The sequence below is a fragment of the Humulus lupulus genome, chromosome 2 (assembly GCF_963169125.1).
Source record: "Humulus lupulus chromosome 2, drHumLupu1.1, whole genome shotgun sequence".
Classification (NCBI taxonomy): Eukaryota; Viridiplantae; Streptophyta; class Magnoliopsida; order Rosales; family Cannabaceae; genus Humulus; species Humulus lupulus.
The window spans coordinates 214,014,060-214,026,044 of record NC_084794.1 but is presented as its reverse complement, the minus strand read 5'-3'; the positions used below and the strand labels follow the sequence as shown (position 1 = coordinate 214,026,044).

Sequence of the window (11,985 nt, the reverse complement as noted above, 5' to 3'; positions counted from 1 at the left end):
CCCCTATAAAATATGTAATTTCCTCTAAATTTTATTTTAATTTTAGAGTATTAAGATGGGTCAAATGGTTAATACAACATCTTGATACAGTTTATTTGATAGTAAAAGTGAAAATAATACAATTCCATGCAGTGTACCAAACATGACATCAAATAAAAAAAATAAAAAATAAGAGAAGAATTTTATACTTTGAAGGAGAAAAAAGTACCGAAAATCCTTTGGCAAAAATAAAAGTACCGAAAATCAACTAAGGTTCAAACCCGCGTGTAAGGCTTGATCCAATGTACCCTAACGTAATTGTCCTTATGTACAGATAATAAATATTCATAACAAAAACTTAAATCAAACTAAAGACATTGATTGAAGAGGGGTTCAAACAAAAATGAAAAAAAACCCTCTACTTTCTTCCCCGTAAAATCCACGACATATATAAAGAATAAAGATGAAGTGTTTTACAATAGCAGCAAGCTACCCTTAGAAGCCATCTGCATTGAAGCCCCCAAAATCCAACTCAGATCAACAAATATTACAGATGAGAAAAAGACTAGTCCTAAAGAAATGAAAATGTGAAAAATTGTAGGCCACCCTCAGACCCAAAATTAATAAATACATCCATCAGCTACCCTAATTTATGCCTTTATAAAATGGGAACTAATAACAAACCAGTATGGAAGAGAACCCTGGTTGTGACAACTGAAAACAGATCGAAGGGTTCCTAGACCAATATATCCTGTGTAGAAAGAAGACTCAACTGAAATAAATAGTCCAACCTCGCCGGATGGGAAAGGAGAAATGAGAATGGAAAAAAAAAAAAGGGGGCACAAAACCGATCGAGATGGCATGCTCTGCCGTAGAACATCCAAACTCTATTGACAGAACCAAGCTGAACCCTGGGTCTTGAACTGGCAGTTCCGGTGGCTAGTGATTTCTCATTTCACATGTTACCGGTAACTCAATCACACAAAGCCACAAGCACTTCAAATGTTAGAAGTCCCTGGGGCTCTCACTGGCAACCATGTCCATCAGGTAACCAACCAATATCTGAATGGACAGGTAATGACGCTTTGTTTCATGAATGGAATAAACAAAGAACTGTGACAATAAACAAAATTGAGCCACACCCCAACATTCAGTGCATGAGTTACGTAGCCGCAGCAGCTGCAGCTGCTGACTTCTCCAATTTTTCCCTTTCAATTTCTGCTCTCCTCTGTTCAGCATGCTGAGCAACACCATTTGCAATAGCCTGATAATGGAAGTCAAGTGTTTGCATAAGGCTCTGGAACCTTGATGGATCTGATGCTTGCACAACTACAATCCAGGGCAAAAAGTAAAACCAAGTGAAACAGGGACAAAGGCAGATGTCAGACAACCCAAAACAAAACAAGTTTCAACCTTTAAAATGAAGGATACTTTTTCACTTACCTTTGACTGAATCTACAAAGAAAATGAAAGGGTCCACCTCATCAAGCGGGGATTGCAAATCCTCATCATCACTGTAATCATCATCTGAGTCATCATCATCTGAGTCATGTGGGCGGAAAGACTTTGCCTGTTACCACCAATGTTTATGGACAACAGATTATATACTTGAAGACAGAAGATCTAATATTATGATCAAGACAGAAAAACCAACAAAATTCTTCCATCACTAATAAGAAAGTTACAAAACAATTTTTCACTATAAGATTTATATGAACGTCCACAGGTATATTCATTTTAATTCCCAACACACACAGCAAAATAGGAGTTTCCTCCACCTTGTAGGTTTTCCTGATAGAAACTTGATGCAGTAAGAAATATATAAATAGTAACACCCAAACTACACAAAATGAAGAACAAATTTTACTTCCCTGGATGATTTCCAAGATAAAAAAAATGTCCACATCAATACTAAGAATAAAAAAAGTAAAAAAGAACTTCTCCTTTAGAAGTAGGCTACAGATTAGATTCTGAATGCAGTGAAGACTAACGAGGAATGCATTTTATGTGTTTGATTGGGGTTCTATGTCACTTTGATTAATTGACATTCTTTTCTAACTATTCTATCTTATTTAATTTGACAGTATCAACTTTTGATTGATACAAAGAAAATAAACATCTGAATCACGGTAAAACTGATAATACAGTTGCATACCCGAGCAGCTAATTTTTGTAGTTTAACACTATCAGCTTCCTCCCCATCCTCACCATCAAAGCCCATTTCCTTGTCAGAACCATCAACATCTTCATCTTCATCATCACTTTGAAAACCATCCATATCATCATCATCTTCAGCATCTTCTTCCTTAGCAGCTTCTGCCATCCATTAATTAGAATAGCTTCCATGTCAAACTAACAACTAACAGCAATAATACATAAAACACAAGCACTGCCATGAGGTCTCCGTTTCGATTGCTCATGTTATACCTAATATTATGCTTAAGTTTCCTGCGTCCATCTAGGGTTCAGCAGGACAATCCAATTAAAATAAATAGGGGAGAGAGAGAGAGAGGGACCTGCAACTTGATCTTTGTATGCAACTAGAAGATCAAGGGTTGCCTTGAAAACTCGCTCCAAGGCATCCACTGATAATTGATCCACCGGAAGTGCCAGTAGAGATGTCAATCCTAAGCAGCAAACTTTTTTATCGTGTTCCCTAAAATAGGAAAATTTATAAACAACACTAAATACCTTTTCAAGAAAGCAGAACGAGCTGAATGCAAAGAAAGGATAACAGAATGTAGTGGATATTATAACAAAACTGACAAAATACCTCCTAAAGTTAGCTCGCACACCACTTTTTTTAACTTGTTGAAGCATTTGCAACCAAAGACCAAAAATTTCTGTAGCAATGCCAAACTTTTGCAATATGCTGAGGGTCAATGCCGCATTGTAGTAAAGAGCATCAGCAATCTGGATAAAAAAAACAAGATTGTTACAATCTGCAATTGCATATGTCAAGCAAAGAAAGACAAAAAAGATAAAAATCCAACCACAAATGCCACAGGAGAATGTCATCCCAAATATTATTTGTAACAATAATGAGCTACAGCCTGACAACTATTTCAAATACTATGGGTGGCTGGGTGGCTGATGTGTATTTTAAGTCTATCAAGTAGATAGAGAAAACCACATTGATCACAACACATCAGTCACCCACCCATACGCCATTGATTTTATTTTCATTTTTATTATTTTGGGAGATGATGAGAGCGCCTTGGAGGAAAAAGAATAACTAAACAATCATCATTAATATTGGTAAAGATCTCCATTAGCATCTTCAAAACATATTACCACTTGAATTAAGAGACATTTCAAGTAGGATTTTTCAGACCGATGCAAACGCTCGACTGTGATTCTCAGATACGGTTCAACCCATTGATCAACCTGCCCCTTACAATTCTGAAAAACTACTTGAATGAGCTTCGGAGCTGGCTCAATGTCACTATCTTCCATATTTGTATCTGCCATGATCTGTAAACATGGAAAAAACCAAAATATCTTTGAGGGATTTTTGGTATACAATAATAACTGGATAAAGTTTATCACAGCACAACCAAAAAGGATACGAAGGTATGACTAAGTCACTCACATATGAAATCATTTTCCAAAGACTTTGCTGGTAGTCTGGCTCTTTACAAGCGAGGAAATGTGCAGTTCCCCTGGATATGTAGTTGTCCAAAGGAACCAAAATGTCTGCAGAAATATAAAACAGGAACATTGTCGTAAAGAAGAAATACATCAAACAGGCACCAAGTTGTCCAAAGGAACCAAAATGTCTGCAGAAATATAAAACAGGAACATTGTCGTAAAGAAGAAATACATCAAATAAAACTTCAGGCCGCTACCATCAGTTGCATAACTTCTTACTACAGATTTATAATCTATTAGAGGTTTATGTATCTTTAGCACGGAATTTCATCCTACATATATAAGTTCATAACAAATGGCTGGATAGAGGAAAGAAGGGGGGAATTATACGTATCACAAAACATAAAGCTGGATACAAGTTATTGAACAGTCTAAAGCACGTGAACCAAATATTTCAGATGTGCATTGCAAAGGTAATAGTTTACTCTTATCACATTTTTTTTTACAAGAAATTGGGATTATATTAGATAGAAAAAACTGAAAGGCTTACTGCAGATGATAAAATATCATCTACTACAAAGAAAATGATAATTGATCATCTAAAATTAAACCTAAAGGTTCCAATCTCCAAGTAAACCAGAAAAAGAGTACACAGTGAAATCCTTAGTTCTAAAGACAACCACCTAAAATTTAACTCTCTGAAAGTTGAAACGTAACCAAATCAATATCCTGAAAGATCCTATTGTTTCTTTCCAGAGTGCCAAACCTATTGTTTCTTTCTAAACAATGTGCCAAACAAGTCGTCTGTTGTTTCATTATAACATTGTCTGTCCTATCATCAGGATGCTAAAAAGTTCAGGATCTAAAGTTACCCTAACTGGCACAAGAAATGGCATAAAATTGAATTGAATGCATATCTTATTGTGACGTAACCCAAAATATAACTCTCTTCAAATAGGTAACTCCAAAATACACTGAGTACGGAAGAAAGATGGAATAGTTCTGATAGAAACAATCTCTATATATAAAAAGTGTGATAAAAAAAATTCTTTATTTTAATGGTTCTTTTTTTGTTAACTTTAACCGAATATTTTAAATATTTAACGGAATATACCTTTAAAACTTATTAAAAATAAGAATTTAATACTTATATTAATATAACTTTAAATATTATAAAATATCATTATAACAATTAATATATAATACATAATCTTAATTTTTATTAAAAAATTATTATTTATATTTTAAAAGTTATAATATTATATATATTTTTAAAATACCATAAACAATGTTTTGGTTTAATTTTTCTTTTAATATGTTTATGTCATTCTTTTGTATTAAATACCATCAACAATGTTTTGGTTTAATTTTTCTTTAATATGTTTATGTCATTCTTTTATATTAAATATTGTTTATTTATTTAAAATTTATATGACAATGATACAAATTTAATAAAACCTATAAATAAAACTAAGCAAACGTAGGTTGCATGTATATAGTCACAGATAAAACAGCAATACTCACTAGGGAAGAAATCAATAGCCCAATCATTCAATGCTTCCATCATCAATGGCCAAAGACTCCACATATCAAGAGATATCGTAGGCGAGAAAAATGTCATGTATGACACAATCTCCAAAACTTCTTCGAAAACCTCTGCAGTAATTTATCAGGACAAACGTATCAGTCAAAAGAAGTGAATAAAAATATAGACTTAATTAAACAATAAGGATCAATATGTTTTTTCAATCATTAATAATAAACTCAGGGTAGCTATCCCAATTTCAAGAATTAATGCATCAAGATTGTCAAAATTTGTAAAATAAAAAAAACATCATCAGTTGCCAATTTCAACCCAATAATGTCATATTATCCTTGGATTGCATACCAACAGGTGCATGGCCCCATTGATCAAAGAGATAATATCATCTTTTCTAATAGTTCTATATTTATTTTGAAGTCAACCCTTCTAAAGATTCCATGTGTAGTCGTTCTGCAGATTTCAAAAGTAGAATTCTGCAAATTTTAAAGTACTTGCATTGTGTAACATAAAGTCATACTGTTTTTGTTCTATTTCCCTTCAAAGAAAGTAGCAGGAAAGAAAGAAGAATAGAGATGAAAGGGTCAATAAAACAGCGTTGAGGGATGCAAAAAACACAGACCACACACCTTGGCCATCAGTTGTCAACATTCTACGCATTATAGGAAGCAAAGTTGGCTCAACTTGTACGAAAAGATGAGGAAGCCTGCTGACTGATTCAAGAATTGTGCTAATGGCACGCAAACATCCTACAGCAGCTAAAGCACCAGAATCATCAGCGTCTTCTTCAGTTTCAGCTGTATTCATACACCTCCAAAATGCAGAAGCCTACAAACAAGAAATCACAATTGAAGAAAGAGCCTTCTTCCGTTTTTTTAAATAAAAGAAAGTATATATTAAACTTCAGTATACTTGTATCTAAATTAGAATGATGTATATATTACCAAGTTTTGGCACAACCCAAGGGCATAAGGTGCCATCTCCTCCCCAAACTTATCTACTATTGTCTCCAACGTAAACACCAGATCCTCATTCTCCACCTCATTCATAAGTTTAAAAAACTCTGAGACAACAATAAGCAAATTCAGTCAGTTGCATGATTTTGCCAAAAATAATAGTAAAAGTGATAAATCACATACCATCAAGCAATTGGGGAAGGATTGGGCGTATTTCATTCAAATCTGCATATTGAACAATCACGAAAACTTACAGGTGTTAAAACAAAAAAATACATATATATGCAACAGACTAAAAAGAACAGCAGACAGCTACTCGCCTTTGCAAGCTTCAACAAAAGAGCGCAAAGCAAAAACTGAATCCACACGAACAGGAAGTTCTGGATCTCGCATCCCAGATACAACACTCTGCAGTGCTTTACGGAAATTATTCTGGTCTGAGAAATTAATATGAGCATATTGTCCTGCAACCCAAGCGGCCTGACACATACAATAAATTTCAGAATAATATGGCTAAACTCCTGATTAAGAAACAAAATCATCCTAATAATTTTTAAAAGGGAAAGATATGAGTCCACTATGCCACCAGAGGAAAACTGCCTCCATTTAAGAATCTACTTATGTAAATAGTGACAACAAGGTTACAAAAGAAAACTTGAAAGAAACAAACCTTGGCCCTAAGATGGCCAACTGGACTGCTAAACTCAGGAAATACGTGTTGCACCAACATACGCTCAAGTTCTGATTTGTATGGTTCAGTTTGTTGCAATTTGTCACAGAGAGCACCGATAGCAAGAAGGGCACCATCTTTTTGTCGATAGGGCTTGTGTTCCGCTGGTGCTTCATCATACCTGCTCAATGAAATAAAAATCAAAACCATGACAGCAATCAATCATATGTTTCAAATTCGGCAAAGGACAGAAGTGAAAAGTACCTCTTAAAAATTTCAACTATAAACTGGATAAACTTTGGAAGATTTTCTCCACGTTTCCTAACTAACTCGCTGACAAAATCCATGGAAGCAGTCCTTGGACTATACAAGTCTTCAATGATATCTGCAGGGAAGCAAGATAACAACAATAAGATATACATATATATGTATATATTGATGAGAAACAATAAGCTCGATCAAAGCTTTAAAGAATAAAAGATTCATAACACTTACCATAGCCTTTTCTAACATACTCATGAGGGTCCTCATCCCAAAGCTTCTGATCATTGTCATTGAAGCACATAAGAGGGAATACTATCTCAAAGAGAATAACCTCAAGTCGAGGTTGCAGAAGATTATACATACTTAGCTTCGAAATACTGCATGTTTGTGGAATAAAAGCATTGTTTAGAGGGGACTATTTTTGTGCAGACAATTTTTTTACAACACATAATATTTCTAGCTTACAAATCTACAAACTATCACCACAACACTGCATAGCAATTTTAGACACAGTCAGGAAACCACAAAAAGATGCTAGAAGTGCCTAGAGCAAATTTATTTACTTTTTCAGCTTTTTGTGGTACAAATAAAAGTGTTATCCTAAATACAGTCATTTCTTTTACTTAAACAAAAAATAAATAAGAAATCACTCCTGAGCATGCAGTACTCGAAATAGTGACAATGAAAGAAGACAGATTAAGATTGACAGAATAATGAAACTTTTCGAAATGACCCAATGTCCTTCTCTCTTCCAGTTCCAATATATGAAGCATATCCAAAAGACATCACGAATCCATAAACAATTCAAATAAAATAAACACAAAGAATTTAATCTACTTAAGAAAAAGTTACATCACCTGTTGCTTAAATATTGAAGAATAAGGTTGGTAACTCTGTCAGGTAAATAACCACCAACACGGACCACCCCCAACAGACTTAAATGACACTCCAAAATCTTCCCTGCGTAAGTTTTCTGGAACATTTGAGCAAAAGCTCTATTCTCTGGATTATGCAATTTCAAATCTCCAAACCTGAACAGGTAGTTTTATGTAAAAATGGGTTGCCAATAAATAAGCCTGCTGATTCGAGGCTGGTCCTTATTTTCAATTTGTACCAGACCCAAAACATTACCTGGTGAACAGCCTGTTTAAAATGTGAACAGTCCATTTCTTCACCTTCCACCAACCCCATGTTTTCCTGAGGTCAGGGTCTACAGGCTGACCATCCACAGGGACAGATCTCTCCAAAACATTTAAAAACAAAACCATCCACGCATTGAACACATTTGGATCAAATAGCTGCTTTGGAATCTCCAACTGAAAAGAAGAAACGACAGTAAGTATATATCAATATGAATATCACAAAAATAATAATGTACATCCCTTGATATTTAAAGGATGTGAGGAGGGGAAAAAAAGTACGCCTAATTACACAACGAAAACCTAACACGAAATACAAAAGAGCATGCCCACTTAAAGAGTTCTAGTAATAGCAGCACCAAAGAACAGTATGTAAACACACGTTACTATTAAGAGTGACATATGAATATGAAATCTTTAGTTAAATGAATATGCATGTTATTAGTGTTACACAGCAGATGCCTTTTACTAGAAAGCAATTTATGATAAAAAAAGTGGCAGAATTGTTTCTTGCCCTCTTAATAAAAATGGACAAGTAGGCACTTAAAAATTAACATTCTCAATTTAACCATGTAGAAAAATACAACACAAAAGCTACCAAAGCAAAAAACGCACATATATAGAAGACCAAAAGATTTTGCAGATAAGCTTGATAAAATCTGCTACATCCACTGGTGGATTGGCAATCTGGACAAGCTTGTTGAAGATATTAAGCAGACTGGGAAATGTTTCTTCAACAATATGATGGACTGGTACCCTCTCCTCATCTGACTTGAACCTAAGAATATAAGAAATTTTAAAATAAAAAAATATATATATCAAAAGGATTTTGGAATGAAAAGAATCCAAATCAGAAAAATGAGGAATCATGGTTGAAAGAAGTAATGATTACCATCAACAATCAGACTACTAGCAATAACTCTTGTTAAATAACACACCACTCATTTTTCTAAAATGTTAAAGGTGTTAATAAAATAAAAAGGTTTTGTTTCTAATGCTTTGAGTTGATTAATCCATCATCCCAATTTTTATCCAGTAAAAAATACCCAACGTCTGATATGGTAAGTAGGGTCCACAACACAGGTGCAAAAACAATGGTTGCCAGAAGAATAAAAAAACTGACATAATTTATTAGTTTAGGACAAAAATACACGGGATCTGGGATAATATACGAAATATGTTTCATTATCATATATTCAAAAGTAGCAATTACTTCAACTTGATAATTCTATGTGCAATTACATTACCCAATGTTTCAGAGAGGAACAAAGAAATCTACAGGAAAATACTTTATGAAAAGTAACATAATTTTTACAAGCTTACTCCTATTGGATAGAAAAAATTAATAACACAATAAATAAAAGCTATAAGCAGGAGTCACATCAGATTGATTTATACCATATAAACATAATAATCAATAAACACCTTCTATTGGCACATAGTCATAGCTGATAGATTTTATGTGAAAAGTCATCAGGGACAGTGAGCTTCCATACTAGTACCATAACTTTGTGTCAAACAGTAAGCTAATGAAACTTCTAGGTAAGTGACTATTAAAAGAAAAGAAAAACGTAATAACAAACAGACAAATATTAACAACTTACTCATATTTTCTAGATAGGATCCTCAACACAAATAAAGAAGCATAGACTTGAGAATCATCTTGTAATAAATTGACCTTCACCCAGTCCAAAAGACGGGGCCACTGTTCAGGGTAATCAGCATGGACAATTGTCTTTAGGCACTCGCCAAGCTGAACTCTGTACAACAAGCCATTAACATGAGTAAAGCATAAAATGATAAAAGCTAACCAAACTTAAAGATGCCATGAGACTGTAATTTACATAAAGACCTGTACTCCACACAACTGAACATTAATAGGAAAACAAACTAACTATAATAAAAGAAACAACAGAAAATCAGAACTACCTTAACAATGGGGGAACTTTTGCAACAAATTCGAGAATGTGAACCCTCACCAATTCTTTATCCTCTGGTGAAATTTTCTGCGGCTCATCTGCATCAACATAAAAAGTGATGAACAAATGAATCATTTAAAATCAGGAAACTATCAAAACAGCACAAAATAACAATGTACCTGGCTCAAGGGGCGACCAGTTCTTGGCAATGAAGTTCTTGAAATGAATGCTGGCCACTTGCCGTACAGCCATGTCACAATTATTGTCCACTATAATCTGCAACAGTCTAACCAAATGCTGTGGCGTGTACTGAAACTACAAAATCAGTAAACACCAATACAATTAGGAAAAGCAATACCAATAAAGCTATTGGTACAAAAAAAAAAGAGAAAATCATAAGGATCAACAAGACAACAACTTAAGACTAGTCCCTCAAATGCAAACAATCTAGGCATTGAAAAGTATTACTTTCATCTTCTTTCATATTACCCAAATACAAAAAAAGTAATATATTTCAATAGAAAAACAAGAACAATTAGGCCATTAGGAAACAAAAGTTATCTATTCACGCTAATGGAAACCATCTAAAACAATAAACTGCATCTTCTTTCACGTTACCCAGGCACACACACACAAAAAAATTTAAGAAAAAAATAACCTTCTCTAGTCATCTTAGTAGGGAAAAAGACTAATAAAAAACAAAAATACACAAGTAGAACTATCAAATTCCAACAAATCAAACACCCATAATCAACAATGCATCCCAATTCAAAATTCAGAATCTCCGAAACAATCACTATAACAAGTTCAAGCTAAGAACCATGGTGGCACAAGAAAAAAAATTAACAAAATAGATAAAATAAAAGGCTAAATACCTGATTGAGGCTCTGCTCGGCGGCTTTCCGTTCATCGGGATTGGGGCTAAGAGCAGCCTGAAGCACAATAGACAGACTTTGAAGATCCATATCCCAACTCTAGAAGAGTCAAAACTCGTAATTGAAACTATATATGATCGAAAACACTTATGATCGCCAATAAACAGAATCTAAACCCTCGCCAAAACTGGAGAGAGATGGCCAGGGTTTGGTTTAGACGCAGGGAGAAAACTTATGTAGAGAAGCCAAGAAAGAAGGGTGTGGGTTATATATATGTGTAAGTACTAGGGTTTTTGTTCTTGGTTGTTTAACTAAAACAGGTTCCTTTTTAAAAATATATATATATATATATTAATATTATTTTAGCTTAATAAAATTACAGTTTACTGATTGACGGGTGGAGTCATCAATCCGGTCTGTTTGGATACAAGGGCAAATTAAGACGACTATGGAATTAGTTTGTTAAATCCAAAGATAAATGAAAACACGTATTATTATTAGTTTGTGATATCCTAATAAATTGGGACTGTGGTATTTATTCTATTGTTTTTATAAATTTACAGCAACTTGGTATTTTAATTTAGCCTAAATTTAGCACAAATTGCTAAAAAAATTAACCACTCTTTACAATAATATAAAATGTAAGCTCAATTTTAGTCAGATATTTTTATAATATCTCTTACATTTTTTAATTATAAAATCTTTTTTAAATTTTAATATCAACCTTAAATTAAAAATATATATTTCGACAGGAAAAATAAAATAAAGATAATATTATTCTAGAGGCTGAGATCTATAATTAAGATGATTATTTGTGGGCATTCACGAACAAAGAAAATAGGTCGTAAAAACTTTGGGATATTGGGGGTGGTTACAGGTGTGCAAAAATCATCCAATCTAATTACAATCGACCGATCTAAATAGAACCGACTGCCAAAAAGTAGATATCCAATTAAAATTTGGATCAGATCGGATTTTGAAGATCCAAATTTGATCGAATCGGTTGTTGGATGATATATGCAAAAATCCAATAAAAGTGAACCGATCCAATT

General features: G+C 33.8%; 1 protein-coding gene across 2 annotated transcripts; it reads right to left on the bottom strand.

Annotated features, from left to right (window-relative positions):
* Positions 1-337: 337 nt before the first annotated feature.
* LOC133818944 (importin beta-like SAD2) lies at positions 338-11,209 on the bottom strand. 2 transcript variants are annotated; one of them, XM_062252069.1, is made up of 22 exons: positions 10,934-11,209; positions 10,238-10,373; positions 10,069-10,156; positions 9,744-9,899; positions 8,755-8,917; positions 8,132-8,316; positions 7,858-8,031; positions 7,232-7,377; positions 7,001-7,121; positions 6,737-6,917; positions 6,387-6,546; positions 6,250-6,291; positions 6,055-6,173; positions 5,740-5,938; positions 5,095-5,226; positions 3,572-3,675; positions 3,274-3,453; positions 2,753-2,892; positions 2,496-2,635; positions 2,135-2,295; positions 1,423-1,549; positions 338-1,308 (listed from the first exon to the last, which is right to left on the bottom strand). In XM_062252069.1, exons 1-22 carry the CDS (start codon positions 11,021-11,023, stop codon positions 1,142-1,144), a joined length of 3,111 nt encoding a protein of 1,036 aa, XP_062108053.1. In that variant the 5' UTR covers positions 11,024-11,209; the 3' UTR covers positions 338-1,141. The 2 variants fall into 2 exon arrangements, with proteins under 2 accessions (XP_062108053.1, XP_062108054.1); XM_062252070.1 differs by lacking the exon at positions 7,858-8,031.
* Between the last annotated feature and the right edge of the window lie 776 nt (positions 11,210-11,985).

What these genes read in the sequence shown, in the direction of transcription:
- LOC133818944 (XM_062252069.1), bottom strand. Translation starts at nt 11,023, where the DNA reads ATGGATCTTCAAAGTCTGTCTATTGTGCTTCAGGCTGCTCTTAGCCCC. An exon ending in AAAGTTCCCCCATTGTTAAG is followed by an intron (nt 9,900 to 10,068) that starts GTAGTTCTGATT and finishes CTTGTTGTACAG; the next exon opens with AGTTCAGCTTGGCGAGTGCC. An exon ending in GTTGACAACTGATGGCCAAG is followed by an intron (nt 5,227 to 5,739) that starts GTGTGTGGTCTG and finishes AAATTACTGCAG; the next exon opens with AGGTTTTCGAAGAAGTTTTG.